At 39.7% G+C, this 21,299-nt stretch overlaps 1 protein-coding gene across 2 annotated transcripts; it reads left to right on the top strand.

Annotated features, from left to right (window-relative positions):
- Positions 1–68: 68 nt before the first annotated feature.
- On the top strand, positions 69–21,000 carry stau1 (staufen double-stranded RNA binding protein 1). Of its 2 annotated transcripts, none has more exons than XM_047346476.1 (15): positions 69–223; positions 3,218–3,516; positions 13,194–13,315; positions 13,392–13,548; positions 13,666–13,819; positions 13,908–14,079; positions 14,169–14,264; positions 14,379–14,591; positions 14,680–14,823; positions 14,942–15,088; positions 16,279–16,354; positions 16,432–16,751; positions 16,824–16,946; positions 19,796–19,875; positions 20,288–21,000. In XM_047346476.1, exons 2-15 carry the CDS (start codon positions 3,324–3,326, stop codon positions 20,373–20,375), a joined length of 2,085 nt encoding a protein of 694 aa, XP_047202432.1. In that variant the 5' UTR covers positions 69–223; positions 3,218–3,323; the 3' UTR covers positions 20,376–21,000. The 2 variants fall into 2 exon arrangements, with proteins under 2 accessions (XP_047202432.1, XP_047202431.1); XM_047346475.1 differs by having other exon boundaries at positions 13,663–13,819.
- Positions 21,001–21,299: the final 299 nt, after the last annotated feature.

The following is a 21,299-nucleotide window of genomic DNA, read 5'->3' as shown; positions in this document are numbered from 1 at the left end:
TGTCTTATTTGAAGTACTTCCTGTTTGATGTTGTCACATCCTCCTGAGAATTAAGTCTGTGCCATTCTCTTTAGTGTTTGCCCTGTCCTAATGTTCTCCTCGCCGCCCGCCTTTTGACAAAATAACACACACTGACTCTTGAAACTGGAACCTAGAAAAGCCATCCACTCTAAATCAACACTTCTCATGGAGTAACTTACAACTGAAGGAAAGGAGCGTCTAGGTGAGGTTTATTATCTGCTCAGAGTTGTCGGCATTAGCTAGCTAGCTAGTTAGCGGGTTTAACTGTGTTAAAAGTCGCCGGTTAATTGAACTTTTCTCAGACCTGATTAGCAGACAATTCTCAAGCGTCTGTGCTTGTTTGATGTGAAGTCACCATCATACATACATACTTTTAGAAGCATTTGGGTTTGTTTCTGCGAAGATTAATGCACTAGTGGCTCTGCAACAAGACCGTTGCTTTGCTAATGTGTTTTAGTAGCGCCAATGTTTAGCCGGCGGTCGGATTTAATTAGGAAACTTAAACATGTTTTTACTTGACAATAGTATCTTCTAAGTACGGATGGTGTTATGAATCGAAATAATATAATACGTGTTATACGTGACCCTTGTGGGGGTTTATTAAGAGGTTTGTATGCCTCGGCTAACTGGCTAGCGCACCAGTCTTACAGAAACTAATATTTTGAGGTGACGTTTCATCAGGTAAATGCGGGGAAGGTTCGGCAGACGGAGATGTGTTAATCGGCGCATAAAATGTGCTGTAAATCAACTGTATTTATAAGGCCCAACTATACTTATTCAGACCGCAGGACGCCTCCCAGTTATGTTCCTGGAGGACGTAAAGGGAAGGCTCTTAACTGGGGGATAGAATATACAAACCAGTCGGATTCAATATGTCTTTGTCCTCTGTTTGTTGGTGACTGATAAAGATGCCATCGCAAGATAAAATAAAATTAATGCGTGGAGGATGAAAAGAAAGAGTAAATGATATAGTCCAGTTATGCGGTGGTTTGAAAAGTCACACGTTTAGGAGTCCCGCTGTGTTCAGATTTTGCATCATTAAGAAAGGAGAAAAGGTTTCACTTCTACAAAAGGGTCAATATATATATTTATGGTTACAGATGCTCGGAATGCTGTATGAATAGTACCCTAGTACTTTACAACATCACAGATTTGGGGTGTCTATTCGCATGTCATCTAGAAGAGCGTTTTTTCATTGGGTAATTTAGATTAATAAAGCAAAATATCAACAATTTCAGAATTTATTGTAGGGCTTTAAAACAGTAGCCCCTCATAAGATTTTTGGAGGCATTATGTATATAGCCAGAAGTCCTGATTCTGACCTACAAAGAACTGAATTCCAATCATTTCCATGTCCCCCAGGTCTGTAGCGTCCATCATCTATACCAGGGGTGGCAAGCTGCAGTCCTCGGTGTCCTCCAACTTTTAGATGTGTCCCAGGTTCAACACATGGCTGAATTATCTCCTCAGTCTGCAGCCAATTTCTTCAGAGTCCTGCTAATGACCTAATCATTTGATTCAGGCGTGCAGAAGAAGAGAGACACCCAAAAATTGCAGGACACGAGCCCTTGAGGGGCTGGAGTTTGACACCTGTGACCTAGACTACTTCCACATACATTTTATGTAGAAAAGTTGGTCGGTCTCAGAAGCTCGCTGAATTTAACCAGTTTACCGTGATAGGATGCCACCTTTGCAATAATAATTCATTAAATTTCCTCACTAGTAGAGATTCCACGGTCAGACAGAGGGTGATATGTGTAGCAAGGTGTAATTAAATTGGAACAACAGCAACTCAGACATGGGAAAATCAGAGTTGGGGACCGTGCATACTGAGGTGTACAAGTCACAGACTTTAAATCACTACAGGTCTCCAAACTTCATGTGGCCTTCAAATTATTTTAACAGTGTGCTGCAAGCTTAATGAAATGGGTTTCCATGGCTGAGCAGCTGCTTCCAAGTCTTTAGTCACCAGGTGCAATGCAAAGCGTCGGATGCAGTGACGCACGCACACACCCACTGCTCTACACAGCATTAGATACATGTTTTCTGGAGTAACAAATCATACTTCCATGTGTGGTAATCCAATGGAAGAGTCTAGAATGCTAGGAGAACCAAACATGTCAGACTGCATTTTGCCAAGTATAAAGTTTTCAGAGTGGACTTTGGATTTTTGTTGTTTTTCAGGGTGGATCTTAGTTTCAGTGAAAGAAATGCTATAAGCTGCAGCATACAAAGCATTTTGAGCAGTTTTGTTCTCCTGACTTTGGGAACAATTTGAAGATCACTTCTTTTCCACTAGGACTGTGCACCAATGCCAAAAGCAAGGTCTATAAAGACATTGTTCAGTGAGTTTGATGTGAAATAATTTGATTGGCCTCTACAGAGTTCTTATCTCAACCCGATAAACACCTGAGATGAATTAGAGCGAAGTGCTCTCTGTGCAGTGCTACTGCTTTCTTCAAGATGTTGCTAATCATTAAGTTATCAAAGTGAAGCTTGAAGACCTGTTATATAAATGAGAAATATTTTAGATTATTATTTTTAAGCACACATTCAGATTTGTATTAATGTTATGGACAAAGGAGTTGTATTATGATAAATTATTTATTATATAGCAAAATATACATTCACAGTATAAATTAGACCAGACTTGTAAGTTTTGCTAGAAAGCACAGAAACAAATGTGACTGACACGATGGTCCAGGATGTCAAGCAACTTCAAGTAGAAGCATTGAACTCTGTACTTTTTATATCCTGCTACATCTCTTTCAAACTGACAGAAAGATGTGTGTGTGCTGAATGTTGCCATGACTTTTGGCACTTTGCTGTTGCTTTACTCAACTTGGTAGAGAAAATCATTCGGATTCAAATAAGCACTTCAAAATTTTCAAGGTCGTTTGTTTTCGTCTACCTTAGAGTGTTAATGTCTAAATGACTGTTTTAGCTAATTGTAGACTTGGTGTATCATTCACCATCTTTTCTCCATTAATCCTATTTTTTACCTTAATTAATCCAGTTGGATTATTTGAAAATTATATTTTTTATGGGTGACAGTCAACCAGAGTCAGAGGTATATGTTTTTGGATAGGCAGACTCCAGTGCTTTTGAGAATTAGGATATTACTTGAAAATAGTTTTGTTTCAGATGTACTTTCTATTCACATTTACTCGAATATGTCTTTGTCTCTTTCTGACAGACTCTCTTCCTGGCAGAGCTTTTATTCAGACGTCTTCACGCCACAATATTTCCCACTCTGCAGATATCTCATCTGGACTTCAGCCTCCAACATCAGAGCTAAAAGGATGTCTCAGCTCCAGTTTCAGTGTCCACCTAGCTCCATCCCTGCTGCTTCTGCCCCACTGCAGCTGGGACAGCCGCAGCTTGGCTACAGCATCCCATGTGCTACAGGCGCCTTACCATCAGAGAGCGCCAGCCAGCCCATCAGGAGCTCTGCTCTCCCCGCAGGCTCAGCCACTCCCTATAATACCACCACAGGTTTGTTTGCATTTTATTTTCTTAAGTGTTGTTTTGTTTGTCTAAATATATTATTTATCATCTCAGTTCATCAAATGTTGTTGAAAACATAATTTATTTTACGAGTTCAGTTCAATAAATGAAACTTCTCTAGACTCATTACACGCAGCGATATAATCCAAACAATATTTTCTGTGAATACATAATCTAGTTTCTCAGATAATTAGAAAATTAAATAAGGCTGAAAACATGAAATGATTTTTGATATAGAAATGTAAGCCTTATGAAAAAGTATGTCCGTGGGCGGCGCTGGTGGTGTAGGGGCGAAAGCGCGCGACCATGTACAGAGGCTACAGTCCTCAAATGGCGGCTGTCACGGGTTCGAGTCCCGGACCCGGTGACATTTACCGAATGTCTACCCCTCTCTCCTGTCTACCTACTGTCAAAAAATGGAAAAATAAAGGCCACTAGTGCCGAAAAAATATCTAAAAAGAAAAAAAAAAAAGTATGTCTGTGCATTGTATAGTAGATGGTGTCAGTACTTGGTTGGGGCTGCTGTTAGATAGCTGCGCTGACTTTGAAATTGAGAAAGCCCAATGAACCACCAAACGATGACATGTCTCTCTAAATGACCAGTGATGGGGGAAACTTGACACTGAAGCGGTTTAGATTCATCGTCCTGCTCACTCCTCCGAACTCTGGGGCCTTTATTTCAAACTAAAATGCTAAATTTATGTGTGCCATAGAGGTTTGCCTTGCTGATCAACAGTCCCGTTCTTTTTCTCCATAGTCCAGATCAGATGTTTCAGATATTGTCTCTGGTTCAGGGGGTCTTTAGACATGGAGTGCCACAGTTGTAGCCCATTTTCAGGGTATGTCCGTGTGTGGTGGCCCCTGGAGCACCGACTGCAGCCACAGTTCATACCTTCTGCATCTCCCCTTCACACTGTGTGAGCTGTCTCAGATAAAAACCTTTCTCGTGAAAGAAATTCTCTGGCCTTTAGCTTAAATCTGTGATGGTTCAGTGTGACAGGTGCTCCGACCGCCAGGTTAGTGCGGTCACAACCACAGACAATTTAAGACAAATATCAAGCAGTGTCAGAGTTTTCAGGGAAAAGTTTGGAGTGAGACATACATCTGATGGTTAATTCTTCTTTCACTCAGTCATTAGTGCTTCTATTGCTGTCTGCTTTTCCTCATCCGTCTCTCATTAAAAGCATGAATTACAGATCTGTTGTCTACAAAAATCAGAACTCTTTGTTCCTTTCATTAAAATATTCCATCTTTAGTTTTTTGTTGAACATGTAAAAAGAAAAATCACGTTTGTCTTTAAAAATGTACCATTTGTGGCACGTGAGGACTTCCCGCTTCACAATTTCGCCCCCTATTAGGTATTAATTAGTCAACTCAGAGGCAAGAACGATACAGAGTCAGATTTACTTGCAGCAAGGGTAGCTCACTTTGCAGTGCAGACTACAAAGTGTTGGTACCCCTCTCTCTTTATTTATACATGCTGGTTCACACACAGTTCAACAAACATTCAGTGTGTGTGTGTGTGTGTGTGTGTGGGGGGGGGGGTCAGAAAGGTTAGGGTTCATGTGTCTTGGTTTTAAACAGAGAGGGAGTGAGGACTTGGTAATCATAACTCACTCGTCTCCCACATATCTCTTTTCTGTGACATGTAGGAGAGAAAAGCACTTAGAGCAGACATGAGTGATAAACAATACAAAAGTTTTCAAACCCTAACAATCCCCCCTTTTTTTATCACGAATAAAGTCATCATGATTAGATACATGTAAAAGAAAACACTCTGTGTGAGCGAAAAACCCACAGTAAGCAGATTATATTTTTGGAAAAATACTCAAGAGTACAATAATAATATAATAAATCAAAGAAAACAAAATGTAATAAAAGTAAAAGAATTAAAACAAGCTTTGTTCATGTCATCATTGTACTTTTTCTCATTCCACTTAAATAGCATCTTCTTTCAATTTTCTGCTATAAAGTCATTTTATGAAGTACAATTATGAGTACACTCAGGCATCAAAGATATTTTCATTTAGAACATGTCATCATAGGAGTAGTGGTCTTTATTTTGTAGCTCGGTAAAATAAACCTTTTCTGTGTCATCATAGTCATCTGTCTTTGGGTTCAGTGTGGTGTCAACATTTACACACAGTATTTAAAGAGTATGTGGGTGTTATCTCGACTTAAAAGAGTTTGTGCTTTATGGCCCTATACCCTCCTCGGGTCAGGGGTGACAGACCATCTGCTTTTCCTGAGACATCACCCAAAAGGAATGGGTTTTAACCATTAAACGTCTGATACTGGCTTTTACAGCTTCCTCCTCTAACACAGATGTTCTGAAGAAAGAGAGGTAACCTAAAGGTCATACACTTTGGAACACCTTAGAGCACTTAATACAAGGATTTCCATTACAACTCCTTTCTTCTGATTACAAGGATAATCACAATTAAAAGGAAAATTCTTCAAAACCATCACCCCTCTCAGCTAACAGATAATCCAAAGCCATTCTACTTTGCAAACTCATGTTCGAAGAGCTTGCTGCTCCTCGGTCAGAACAGTGAAACCTTCCTCTCTAATAATGGGCTGATTGAATTATAAGTTGTGACTGTAGGTAGTAAATGAGCTAGATAACATACTCCAGACCAATTAGCAGGCAGATACAGATATGATCTATTTCCACACATCCAAACCATGTTCTTAGGACACGAGTACCCATCTCTACTAGGAAAAGTAACAAGAACCCTGGTTAATTTACCTGCCTGGCCATACAACTTTACTTCCATTCGGTACGGCTGTAAGATTAAGAGTTAACACAAAAGGATCTGGGACCAAAGATCCTGAAATGGTAGAAGCAGCAGGACATGACTCAAATTTATGTCTGTTGATTAAAGCACATGAAACAGATATAATAGTTTTGCAACCTTCTGTCTTTCCAAGGAAATAAGGTGTGTTTTCCTCCTGTGCGATACAAATATCTGTACCTATATCTGGATATCCAATTGATTCCTATTACCCCAAAATCTATAAAGAATTCCTGTAGTAGCACATATTAAATTAGTCTCACTAGAAAATCTACTAACATTTCTGCTTTCCCTAACAGTATAATTCCTCACCCAAGGAAAAATAACCTCCACCAGCTGGTTATGTTGCCTATCTGGAAAGAAAGTAGTATCAATAGGAACAGCTACTAAATATGGTTGATCATTAATAACACGTGAAATCCAACAACAAACATAGCAACTGTCATTTCTTATCTTCCTCACAGTTTGATGCATCCGTTGCCACCAGACATTATCAGTATGATCATGGTAATCTGGAAAGTGATGAATCTCTCTTCGAATCCGCTGATGAGTATTATTGGCGTAATTACTCAGATTAGCCACAAATTATCTTTGCTGTACCTTTTCCCAAATGAACACAAGAGTAATAAAATACTTGCAATACCAATCATTAGCATCAGAATCAGACCATCTTCCATTTAACTGCATCGTGACCTTGAAGTGGAATGTCCTTTCTTCTGGTACTAAAAGCAAACTGTTTTTTTTTTTGTTTTTTTCAAAGAAAACAAATCATAAACAAAACTCAAAAATCCTGCTGCCTCTCCTGAGTGGCTTCAAGCTGCCCTGTTACCAGTCTGGTACAGCTGAGCGGTCGTAGGAAGCTCCTCTAGAAATATGTTTAGAAACAGGAACTCTAACCTGCTGGAAGTTAGGCTTCCATAGTCCAACTAAACAACGGTGGAAATGAACACATTTCAAATTTGTACCGTAATGATAGATATCAAGCAATAAACATGAAAGTTAGATAAAAACAGCCGAGATTTCCTCCTCAGAGTCAGTTTCGCTGTCAAAGTGGGAGAAAAGAATTTGGCTGACCCTTGCTGTCCAGGCAAAGGAGCCTAGTAGCCACCAAATATTAAGAAATTAAGGAGAATAAGCATCATGGCGCATGTTTGACTGTCTCTCTGTTGCAGACGTCACCAGTCCATCATCCAGAGAAAGGTGATGTGCAAATGTGTAGAGGTCTTCCCTGTATGTTTCCTATGTGTCTCTCACTGTGGTGTGTGTGCAGTGAGGCAAATGACCTTATGATTTCTAACTTTCAGGCAATGCGATGGCCTTAAGTAGATTCTGAAATAACGTTGCACTGCCCAAGGGATTATTGTGCCCTTTTAAGAACAGTGTTCTTTAACCACCTCTTCAATCACTCGCCAGTGATCAGCTTACAGTTCTTTGTCTTGTGGTGGTCCGCTGTCCTCACACCTTTCAGGCCGTGGATGATCCAGTTGGAAGATGACTTGTGTCCTGGGTGTCTTGTAGGATCTGATATGGGCCATGGCCTGGACTTCCAGTGTTTTCTCCTAAATTCTCTGATCAGAATCGCCAGGAATAAAGGACTGGAGGGTAGAAGTGGCTGTTTCTGGTAATGCAGCCTTCACCGTCTGTGAATCTTGAGAAAATACAGTGGACAGGTTTTGACAGTAAAACAACATCCTATCTTCACACAAAGATGTGGAAAAAAATGATCGTGGCAATAACTCCATGTTACTTTATTCTGACATTCCCCTCTCCTGGCGCAGGGTCCAACCCATGCGACAATCCAGCAAAAGGTTTAAACAAGAATGTTCTAGAAACCAAGATCACATTACATAGAACCAAAGAAATGAATTCTGACATAACTATGTGTCTCTATGAATTTAACGAAAGCAACATGAATAAAATCCAGATGTTTTTAACTGTAACTCAGTTCCATTAACAACAAAACACAAACTTTAGTTATTCAGTGCATCAATATTTCACTTAGAAATTAGTCACATATCATCCTGATTTGTCTTGTATGAAGATAAGTTTTAGATTAATGGAAATCTAATGTAATTCTGATGCATACACTCTACAAATTTAATCTAATAAATAATTCCTGTCAAGTATGAAATCATAACTCTGATTCTTTATCAAAATATATTCCTTACTTTTGACATATCTTGAACTGTCAGTTAGCTTAATGGCACCAGGGAAACTTTCAATCTAATAAATCAATGATTCTGTATGCAAAACTAATTTAAAAAAAAAAGTTTAAACTATTTCATTAACCTTTTAATAGTAAAACACATAAATCTAAAAGTCATGCTACATCCTTTATCATTATACAAAAAACATGTTATTAAGGCAACAATCACTACAAGCATTTTGATTCTTTTGTTTCTTAAACAATATTAAAACTCAGGAAGGGAAGTACTGAGCGTTACCATGGCAGCAAAGGCATGAACCAACCTGGTAGGTGGGCGGAGTCAGGCAGAACTAACCTCTGATTGGCTGCCTATGGGCGGAACCACAGTTTCTTCATTCCAACCCATCTTACTGAACCTCGAACTGCAAAACTGTTAACATGCACCTACCTCAGAAACAAGCTGCTTCTTAACTCTCCTGAAAACTCAAAGTTTTAATCAATCTGGGATTTAGAAACATTATTCTAAACATGGATTATTGTTTCATGCAACATATAAACAAACATTCATTCCAACAAACAAAGACAAAACATCAAAGACAAACAAATGGCCAAATTTGAAGCTTCAAGAATTCAAATACATTTTTAACAATCTCTTTTCAGAATATGTTTTCTCAGCCGCATCTTTTAATGCTGTAATTGATCAATTTTGTTATGACAATCTTCAGGATCCTTTTTAAGATGAGTGCACATAGTCCACAGAGATCTCAAAGTATTTAGAAGCACAGCAACAGTTTTCTCTTAAATGAATCCACATTTACTGATGCTGAAACTTTTTGCCAATTCTTTATACTGTAACTCTGTAATAATAATAACTACAACCCTGAGAGTTATTGTTATAGTTCTCTTTTTGTTTTGCTCAATTTGATCGCAGCTGCATTCAAGAATTTCTCTGCTCAGGTTAAATGTAAAGAAGTATTTTAAGCCAGCGTTAACATTTTTATGGTATACCCAAACAAAACAAAAACTGCAGTGTTTGACTTAATCAGAAATTAAGATAAGAAGCTTGTCTCCAAACTGGACCTTTTCCACATAGTGTTTCAAAGGGAAAACACACATAATTTTCCTTAATTTGGCTATTTAAATTTTGAGAGTTGGGGAGAAAATTATTACTAGAACCCCTCTTTAATAATCCAAATGCTGATAAATGTTCCAATATTTTATGTTTTAGTAATCTGAAATCACCTTGTGTACCTTGGTACTCCCATGTATTCTTTTAATCTTTAAACCCTAAGAAATCAAACAAGGAGACTGGAGTTTGAGCCGACCATCCTATTTAGTGTTGAGAGCCTTTATTTCTTTTCTTTTCCTAAAATGAAGGATTTTACTTGTCTTTATTCCATTATAAAAATCCTAACCTTCGTTCCAAAACAAAACTCTTCAACCCCAATCTGTGTCACCCAGAGTAGAAATTTTGAGTATTATTGCATTTCAAAGCCACCAAATGACTGGAACCCATCATTGGCTTAGATCTGTTTTAATTTTTGTGTGGTACCACTGTCCAATCAGATTCTTTCTTACCTTCAAAAATAACCCAATTTTTCCCATTCTCATTTTAAAGGTTTGTTTTACCAAGGAAAATGTGTTTAACAAAACCAATTACTCTCAAAAGTTTAAAAAGTTTTAGCTGGTGATATCTTAGAAAACAAGTGTTTTAATATTCCTATGCAACATAGAACTGATTAGGTTTCCTTTCCTTCCCCAAAGGGAGAAAAAAGAACCTACAGAACCAAGCCTTTCATAGTTTTGTTAGGACCTGATATAAGGTACAGTGTAAATCAACACGCTGCATGAATCAGAAGAGGGAAGAAAAACCTAATATAACCTCTTCCCAGCAGCTGCTGTGAAAAACAATGAATTTGTTCCATAAGCGTCAGTTAACACTTGCGGACAAAAACTGCACCAAACTTTAAGTACTGTGTCAGAAACTGTATGAAGACCATCTGCAGGAGAACTAAGCCTGTTTTAATGAGGTCTCTACCTATTAGATTTATGGGATGCAAACTCTGACAACAGAAAATAATGGCTGAAAGAGACCCCATCAGGTGTTACACATGCGCTGGGTTTTATAAATACTCCTTCATGAGATCTGTCCTGAGAATAACATAGAAACACTTGGTTACTGCTGAGTTTTGGAGATGTTGTAACTTCCTCTGCTTTTAATAACTTTTAATAACTAGAATAATTGACCCTGAATATTCCATGACGAAAGAGAACTTGTTTCTCTAAAAGAATTAACTGGAAAGTATCAAATGAGCTAAGTTATCACCCTATTAAAGATACTTTTCTAACCCTAAAATAATATTTTAACCCGCTATATCTGTCAACGTCAAGCAAGCTTCACATGAGCAGCGGTTAATAAGCGTTCTTCGTTGCAGAAAATAGGAAAATATTTATGCAAATGTGTGTTTGTACGTTACCCCCATCAGTTTCTTAATCGCTCCAGAGTCAGACTGTCATGGCACACAGTCCTCTATCAGTCCAAAAAACAACCAGGCCCTTCCCTGGTCTGTTGGTGGGACATTCACTCTTTGTCCACTTTAACTTCTCCAGGAGGGAGAAAGAAGAAACTTTGCTCCGGCCTGTTTCTCTACTGCCCGCATAGGATGTGCTTTCAATATAAATCCAGTGTATTCACTCTTCTGGCTCTGGCAAATAGCATGGATCATTGTCCATCTCAGTGGGTTTGGGCTAGACTTCTTCTGAGTTTCGTTCTGGTGGAAACTCACACTGTGATTTGCAGCAAGCAGGCAGGCAGGTCCTCTCTCCTTCAGGCCGTGATGAAGAAGCATCTCGGTGGAGTAGCCATGGGAAGGGCAGGTTTCTAAAGTCCAGACTCAAAAACGCAGATGTTGCACTCAAATCCCATATGTGTGTGTGTGTGTGTGTGTGTGTGTGTGTGTGTGTGTGTGTGTGTGTGTGTGTGTGTGTGTGTGTGTGAGAGAGGCAGAAAAAAGTTTAGTATAGGTTCAGATTTTGCACACAGAAATATTATCAGTCAGTCAGTCAATTGTCCCCCATAACATGCACTATACTCCTTTCTTTTCTGACTGATCGCAATATTTAAGACAAACGAAACTTCCTTCAGGAAAGTTTTAACTCTTTAACAGCTTAATTGATGCACTCTGTGCTTTTTAATCTTTTTCTTATGTTTTTTATTTTTCTCATCTCCATCCATCAACTGTTTGCTTGAAACTATTTAAACTATTTAACTCAAACTTCCACTCTGTGAAAAACCAAACTTATCTTCCCAAATTAAAGCACATTTAACACAATCATCGCCACCTTTTCCTTTCATTTTTTAGGAGATGACGGTTAATGTGTAATAAAAAAATAAAAAAAATATACATAATATCATACAGAGCAACTTCTCACCCAGATATATTTGTAGACAAATAGTTCGGATCCAATCGGCCAGAAGCCACAGGCGGGTACTAGGACTCCCCACCGTAAAATGGAGGTGGACTGAGGACAACGTCTCAGGCTGGCCAGGCGTCCGTGTCCCCTCCTGCGGTTTCCTCTGGCATGTTAGATCAATTATAGTATGAATGTCCCAGATAAAAGGTCACTGGCATGAGACTTATGGGGAGGACATTGACACGCCCTTTTACTGCGACTAATTCGCAGCGGTGTTAATTTTCTGGAATGAAATCCGACCTGAATCCCCAAAGTCACCAGTACATAGTTTTAATCTGGGCAAAAGAAAACACAAGACCTGCAGAATCTTGCTATGATTCTTCCAAAAATGCTTAGTCCTCAAAACACACACAACAGCACTCACATTTAGTATTTTTGACATATTTATGTCCCTTCAGCATATATGTGGTCGACCTAGCTTAGTTTGTGAGCTCCCTTATTATTCAACATTTCATTTCCTTTCGGCGAAATGCTACCAACCAAATTATCCAGTTCCCTTACGGCGGAACTACCTAGTCGTTTGTTGTCTCCTTACGGCGAGACACTACCAACGACTTTTTCTTATCTTAGCGCTTATTCTATTTTAAAACTGTCTCACCTCGGAGTTGACTTCTTGGTGACTCTCTGGATCCTCTGAGAGTCACTGTTAAAGCAAAGAAAATAAGGTTATTGAAATCTCTCCGCTCGAAGGACCAAGTTAATGTTAGGTATTAATTAGTCAACTCAGAGGCAAGAACGATACACAGTCAGATTTACTTGCAGCAAGGGTAGCTCACACTCTGCAGTGCAGACTACAAAGTGTTGGTACCTCTCTCTCTTTTTATTTATACATGCTGGTTCACACACAGTTCAACAAACATTCAGGGTGTGTGTGTGTGTGTGGGGTCAGAAAGGTTAGGGTTCATGTGTCTTGATTTTAAACAGAGAGGGAGGGAGGACTTGGTAATCATAACTCACTCGTCTCCCACATATCTCTTTTCTGTTGCATGTAGGAGGGAAAAGCACTTAGAGCAGACATGAGTGATAAACAATACAAAAGTTTTCAAACCCTAACACCCCCCATGGCAAATGGTTTGGACTCAAAAATTTTTATGAACATAATTTTTGTTTTTTGTTGGCTATAAATTAAACACTTGAAATAAATAACTCTGTATGTTATCAGTCTATGTGTTTCTGAATTGAATTACTGAAATAAATAACCTTGTAAGTGTTTAGGACCATCTATGAGTGATTATTTTGTTTTGTTTTAGTATCTAACATGGCAAACCCTAAAGAGAAGACCCCCATGTGTTTGGTGAATGAGTTAGCCCGTTTCAACAAGATCCAACCTGAGTACAATCTTCTTTCTGAGCAAGGCCCAGCTCACTCCAAGGTACTGGTCGTGTAACGTAATTTAGGTCTCTGACCTGTTTTGGGTGCTTAATTCTAATGAAGAGAATCCCTCCTAGATCTTCTCAGTGAGACTCACACTGGGACATCAGCACTGGGAGGCAGAGGGAACCAGTATCAAGAAAGCCCAGCATTCTGCTGCTGCATCTGCCCTCTCCGAGACGACACTCCCCAAACCCACAGTGAGGACACCCCGTAGTACAGGCAGGAACCCAGGTGGGCTGCTTTCACTTGCTTTGTCCTACCCTGATTAATAATTTTCATAGAGGTAAGAAAATGAGCACATGGGTTTCATTTTAGAGTTTTTTTTTTTTTGTCTTTACCTTACAGTAGATGGCAGTACACATAGCATGGAGTTAAATGCACTTTGTTTGAAGCTCAGTAAAAAACCCATCTTCAAACCCATCGACCCATACCCGGGTATGAGACCACCAAACTACAACTACAATGTCCGTGCTCCAGGAGCTTACCAGCGCTCTATGCAACAGTGAGTTGACATCAAGTGAAAACACATTAAAAATGTTGTTGTTTGGTAATTGTCATTTACAATTAATGAAAACACTGTTGTTGTGTAGGTACTATTATCCATTTCCTCCAGTGGGACCAATAATTTACCACATGGAGCTTTCCATCGGGAGCCAGCAGTTCATCGGGAAGGGCCGGACGTGGCAGCAGGCCAAACACGACGCTGCTGCCAAAGCCTTGAAAGTGCTGCAGAAGGAACCGATGCTGCAGCAGTTGCCAGTGGTGAGAAAACTAGAGCACGCTCAGCATGAAAAGGCTTTTATGCAATGTAGGGCTCAAAACGTTTCTATTTTTAATGTTGTTTTTGACAGATGAATGGAGAGCCCGAGGAGGAGAACTTGAACAAATCAGAAATAAGTCAAGTGTTTGAAATAGCTCTAAAAAGGAACCTACCAGTCAACTTTGAGGTTAGAATGGGTTTGCTGTTTTCAAAAGTCTTAACTGTTGAGGAGTAGGATGGCATTGTTCTTGGAATAAATATTGTTACATGAAAGATATTTGTCACCGTTTTTTCCACACAGATTTTAAAGGAAGAAGGGCCTCCACACATGAAGAGTTTTGTAGTGCGTGTTGCAGTCGGGGAGTTCGTGGGAGAGGGCGAGGGCAAAAGCAAAAAGATCGCAAAGAAGCTGGCAGCTGCCGCTGTGCTGCTCGAGTTAAAGAGGCTCCCCCATATACCCAGTGTGGAGAAGAAGCTGCCACGAATCAAAAAGAAAACAAAATCTATCATCAAGGTGATGTAACTTTTAACTCGAGTTGGGATTAGTCAGACCCATCCTAAAGGCTCTTCATTAGGTAATGATTTATCCATCATGTCTACAGCTGCAGACCAGCCCTGAGTATGGCCAGGGGATGAATCCCATCAGCCGCTTGGCTCAGATCCAGCAGGCAAAGAAGGAGAAGGAGCCAGAGTACAGCATGGTGACAGAAAGAGGTCTTCCACGGCGCAGGGAGTTCGTCATGCAGGTGAGTCACCTGCAGTTGATGCCTGCCGGGGGGGGATACTTATGTTTGCTCTTCTTTGCTTGTTTATTCTTTGTGTTTTTTTATTATTATTTATTATTATTTTCCTGTTCTGTTACAGGTGACTGTTTGTGGCCAGACCGCAGAGGGGTTGGGACCGAGTAAGAAGGTGGCCAAGAGGAATGCTGCTGAGAAAATGCTGGAACTGTTGGGATATAAAGTGCCTCAGCCTCAACCTCCTAAACCAGCACTCAAATCTGATGAAAAAGTACTTCTCAGTTTTTAGTAACTTTAAATTAATGTATAGACCCAAAAAGACAATTTTCTTTTTTTTTTAACTATTTTTCCTTTTCGGCTGTGTTGCATTAGTTATATTCATGTTCATATCCCTTATAGAGAATTATGTTTATATATAGAACGCAAGAAAAATGCAGCTCAGAACCTAGATAAAAGTTTCCAAGAGTCATGACATTACATTCAAAAAACCAAGTTTGTGCACAGCGGCCATTTATGAAAGCATTGAAGGTAAAGGCCAAGCTAGAATGTGAGTTCATAAGGTGAAGATTTATGTTGATTTGTCCAATTGTGATGAGAAATACAGGAGAAATATCTGAAAGGGGTCGTCATGGAGACATAGCAAGCTGCCACCCTACGGTGGAAACAAAAAATGTAATTCAAAGCAGCTGGTAATTATTATGGGTAAACATGCAGAGGAAACCTGTAGGAGGAGGTTGTTGTTTTTGATTAAATTTAATTATTCAATCCATGAATTTTAACTGATGTTTTGTAGCGACAGAGAGCACAAAAAATTAAAGAAAGGGTAAAACGACACATTTTCTTACCTGAAAACTATGCACTCATAAACACCAGCGGTGGCCTCTGGCCTGGCTGCCGAATCCACTCCACTAGAGCTGTCTGTCATCGTCATGGTATGAACTGTGATGTTTCCTCATCCTTCAGGTTGTTTCTTTCCAAAAAGCCCTGGCACGAAAAAGGCTTTCAATGGGAAAGAGCATTTTGGTGTGCAAAGAAAAATCCTTATCACCTATTTACGATATCAGGAATATCTTTAGGAAAATTAAGTGCTTACTCCATGCGTCTGTGTTCCAAGTAAGCAGCCATACATCTTTTCGACATATTCCTCTTAGGTCGTTATGGTCAAAACACTCAATTTCCTGTTAACAACGACGGGCAGTTGTGTTCTGCTGCTTCAGGCAACTTGTCACATTTTAGTGCGTCTCTGTTTTAGAAGGGCGTGTCTTTGAAGGCTCAACTTTGTCAGAAAAGTGTGTTGTAAAATTACCCATGTTATTTGAAACAAAGTGGCAGTTTGTTTATTTTTATCATTTTTAATTTTTGTAAGGTTTATGATTTTTTTAGCTCTAAAATTATATTTGCCCTTTTAATGTTGTAAATCCTGGTAAAAAAAAACAAATGTATGTATTTTTTTGCATTAAGGCGCCAGTGAAAAAGCCGTGTGATGGACGCAAAGTGACCTTCTTTGAACCAGGCTCTGCAGAGGAGGCGCCAGTGGGTAAGTCTCCGTTCGAATTGTCCCCAACAGGTTAAAAAAATATTACAACCATCTTCTTACTTGCGTATGCGTATCAGCTTCCAAGGAGGAGGATTACCGCTTGCCTTACCTCAGCCACCAGCAGCTGCCTGCGGGTATCTTGCCCATGGTGCCTGAGGTGGCGCAAGCAGTCGGGGTCTGCCAAGGATCCCAGGTGAAGGACTACAATCGAGCTGTGCCCAACCCAGGCAAGGCCACAATCACTGCCACCATCGCCAACGAGCTGCTGTATGCTGGCACGTCCCTGACTGCTGTGACGATCCTAAAGAACAAAAACAACCTGACCCAGGTGCCCCATGGACCCCTCACTAGACCCTCAGAACAGCTTAGCTATCTGGCATCTGTGCAGGGTCTGCAGGTAAACAGCACTTCTCCCACATTAGAGCAAGAATTATTTCTATTTTTTCTTAAGGATGTCATTTGCTTGCAGGTGGAATACAAGGATTTTCCTAAAAACAATAAAAATGAATTTGTTTCGCTGATTAACTGCTCCTCCCAGCTTCCACTCATCAGTCATGGCATTGGAAAAGATATAGAGTCCTGTCATGATATGGTAAGTAATTTAAAAATAACTGCTAAAAGTATTTATCTAATTTAATAACCCAGGAGATATCCAGAATCCTATTATAACAGATCATAATGTAGCTGGAAAGATGTCTCTTCAATGGCTTTATTATTATATTAATATATTTATATATAAAATCTATATATAAAATCTAATGTAAGGATAATTATAATAATCATCTCAAGAGAACCAGGCTTGGTTTATCATGGAACCAGTTTAATTTGCTTTAAATTGGAATGACAGTCAACTCTCACATCAACAAAATCTGTTTAATTATAATACAAAAAGTATTATTTTATAGTTATCAGACAACAGGGTTGCAGTACTAGCATGTATATACAGTATTATGATTGTAGCCAACCTGGTTGGCCTGGTGTCTTTAGCCGTTATGTTTTATTTAAATAGCTGAAGCAGAAAAGTCTGACTTGGTAAACTTGGTATGTTTTTGACAAGAAAACCCAGCACATTAATGACTTAGCTGGAGCAACCAGGAGGGTGGCAGTATTTGCTATGGCTCATAGCTAACAAGAACAAAAGTTAAACAAGAGTTATGGTGGATCAAAGGACATTCAATTTTGAGTTCTCCTTAATTATCTCTGAATACTTTGTTCTGTACAAAGTTTAATGTGCTGACAACAAAATCAGACAAAAATCATCAATGGAAATCAAACTTATTAACCAATGGAGGCCTGGATTTGGAGTCACACACAAAATTAAAGTGGAAAAACACACTACAGGCTGATCCAACTTTGATGTAATGTCCTTAAAACAAGTCAAAATGAGGCTCAGTATTGTGTGTGACCTCCATGTGCCTGTATGACCTCCCTACAACACCTGGACATGCTCCTGATGAGACGGTGGATGGTCTCCTGAGGGATCTCCTCCCAGACCTGGACTAAAGCATCCACCAACTCCTGGACAGTCTGTGGTGCAACGTGACGTTGGTGGATGGAGCGAGACATGATGTTCCAGATGTACTCAATCGGATTCAGGTCTGGGGAACGGGCGGGCCAGTCTATAGCTTCAATGGTTTCATCTTGCAGGAACTGCTGACACACTCCAGCCACATGAGGTCTAGCATTGTCCTGCATTAGGAGGAACCCAGGACCAACCGCACCAGCATATGGTCTCACAAGGGGTCTGAGGATCTCATCTCGGTACCTAATGGCAGTCAGGCTCCCTCTGGCGAGCACATGGAAAGAAATGCCACCCCACACCATTACTGACCCACTGCCAAACCGGTCATGCTGAAGGATGTTGGAGGCAGCAGATCGCTCTCCACGGTGTCTCCAGACTCTGTCACGTCTGTCACATGTGCTCAGTGTGAATCTGCTTTCATCTGTGAAGAGGACAGGGCACCAGTGGAGAATTTGCCAATCCTGGTGTTCTCTGGCAAATGCCAAGCGTCCTGCACGGTGTTGGGCTGTGAGCACAACCACCATTTGTGGACGTCGGGCCCTCATACCATCCTCATGGAGTCAGTTTCTAACCATTTGTACAGACACATGCATATTTGTGGCCTGCTGGAGGTCATTTAGCAGGGCTCTGGCAGTGCTCCTCCTGTTCCTCTTTGCACAAAGGCAGAGGTAGCGGTCCTGCTGCTGGGTTGTTGCCCTACGGCCTCCTCCACGTCTCCTGGTGTACTGGCCTGTCTCCTGGTAGCGCCTCCAGGCTCTGGACACTACGCTGACAGACACAGCAAACCTTCTTGCCACAGCTCGCATTGATGTGCCATCCTGGATGAGCTGCACTACCTGAGCCACTTGTGTGGGTTGTAGAGTCCGTCTCATGCTACCACGAGTGTGAAAGCACCACCAACATTCAAAAGTGACCAAAACATCAGCCAGAAAGCAAAGGTACTGAGAAGTGGTCTGTGGTCCCCACCTGCAGAACCACTCCTTTATTGAGTGTGTTTTGCTAATCGCCAAAGATTTCCCCCTGTTGTCTTTTCCATTTGCACAACAACATGTGAAATTGATTGTCAATCAGTGTTGCTTCCTAAGTGGACAGTTTGAATTCACAGAAGTTTGATTTACTTGGAGTTATATTGTGTTGTTTAAGTGTTATACCTTTCATAGATAATAATCACAAAGCACTCAAATAATAAAACTTCTAACTGGATTAAAAGAAAAAATAAATGAAGAGATACAGATAATTGAAAACATAATTAAAATGGTCTTAGGGAAAGGCATGTTTGGATAAGAATGCCTTCAGCTGCTTTGTAGATGAGTCCATCCGATCTGATGGAGCTGTTTTACAAATATGAGTATAAATATCTATAGATATGCAAAGCTGGTAGAGGTATGCACCTAGAAGTCTTGGGAGTTTTTTTTATATGCACATTTTAAAAACCATGCATCATTTTTATTTCTACTTCACAAGTACTGCCACGGTTTGTTAGTTTATCACTTTAAATCCTGCTAAAATACACTACAGTTTGTGGTTGTACCATCAAGCAAATATGATGAAATTCAAGGAATATTAATATTTTGCAGATTTTACAGTTTCACACACAAAGCAGCTTTTAGGTTTAATTAGATATTATAAGAACCTTTTTTCTGCTGCTTTATTTCAGACTAGAATGTTGCTGATGAATGCATAGCAATAGGAAAACAAGCATAAGGGTGGATTTTCATTAGTGGGTCAAACATATTTCCTTTGCTAAGGATTAAATATCTTGAAAGGTTTTGCTGCTCTGAGTTACTGCAGTTTGAGACGGGCATTGTTGCAGCTTATTGTTCCTCTCTCAGAAACATCTGGGCATGTTCTGACATTCTAAGATCTGTTTGCTGAAACGAGCTGCCAGAGCAATAAATATTATTCCTTCATCTCTGCAGGCTGCACTAAATATATTGAAGTTGCTGTCTGAGTTAGACCAGCAGGCAAACGAAAGGACAGGGAACGGACCAGCCCCAGGGTAAGATGTAAAGTAATGCCGAGTTCAGCTTCTTTAAAATCATCAACTTCCTTATAATCACACTGTTTGTTCAAAATATTTATATTGGAGGTGAGAATATTTTTGTTTTAGGTTTGTATTTGTGATGTTTGTAATTGACTATATTTATATCTAAAATGTTTTGGTGCTACTTGTCATCTAAAACAAGCTGGATGTAACATTTGATGGGTGTGGACAGAACAAGGTCTAACAAACATCTGGCAGTTCATTTAATGTAGCTAAAAAAGCTTTGCTGAGATAAGAGCTTGAGGGTTTAATGTTAAAAGATTTCCATTATTTAGATTATTTTATTAAATGTTCTTGGTTCAACACAGCTTTTTTTGGCCACTGATCAACCTGAGAGCAAAACTAAATCTGTCCCTTTTTTCTCCAGGTGTGCCAAGCAGGAAATGGAGGGAGACCTGCACCTCAAACAGGCTAACTCAAGCACATTGGTACAGACGCTGGATAGTACGGCTTAGATCAGGTTTGGTTGTCTGTAAAAGCACTAGAGAAAACTCACCACACTGTGTTCTTAGCCTTGTTTCGGATTGCTACAGCTAGCTTCACCCTCTTTGGGCCTTGAAGTGTTAAGATTATTGTTACAAAATGTTCACAGTTAAACAAGATTGATAGGAAACATGGCTTCTTCTCCTTGATGTTGTTTAATTGTACACATTATTTATTTTTTCTTTTCTATATAGAACCAGTAGCTGCATCCTAGTCAATGAATTTTTTGAGTGTATATGATAAACAAATCCTTAAGTGATAAACTGTGAACGTAGTTTTGTTTGGAATGGAAATCATTTCGGATATTTTTATGTGTTTTATGTTTTATTCCCAATTAGCTAGTTGATTTAGAAAATAAGTTTGGGCCTCCTCTTTGTCTAAGGTGCAGCTGACGAACCTTTGTTGATTTTGCTAGAGTGCTTTCTATAAACAACCAAAAATTAATTACTAAATGTAGCGCGTGATGTAATGTGATTGTCACTGCTGTGTGTGGCAGTGACACCCCCATCCCCTTTTCTCCCTCATGTCATCTTCCCTTCTCTATCCATAACCATTAATAGCAATTAAACTTCTGTGCTTTCAGGCACAAACCAAAGACTTCTACTGTCTTGTTCTTTGTCTTTCATCTGCCGATGCCAGATTATGTGATTAATTTTGTTCTTGGTTGTTTTTTCTAAAGTGTTGTTCAAATGGCTGCACGATGTATCGAATCACAATTGCAATCTTCATATTTATGCGTAACGTCTCGCAATGGCTATTGACTGCTTGGATGCAGTCTTTGGAAGGAGGCTATACTTAAAGTGCAATGCATGCACATTTTACATTGTAATGTTAAAAAAAAAAGAGTCAGGAAAATTGTGTTTCATACCTTCATTGCAGTGTCTAAAGGTTTTCTA

This window comes from Girardinichthys multiradiatus, chromosome 20 (assembly GCF_021462225.1).
Source record: "Girardinichthys multiradiatus isolate DD_20200921_A chromosome 20, DD_fGirMul_XY1, whole genome shotgun sequence".
NCBI classification, from domain to species: domain Eukaryota; kingdom Metazoa; phylum Chordata; class Actinopteri; order Cyprinodontiformes; family Goodeidae; genus Girardinichthys; species Girardinichthys multiradiatus.
Note: the sequence above shows the minus strand (reverse complement) of the source record. Positions and strands in the feature narration are given on the sequence as shown.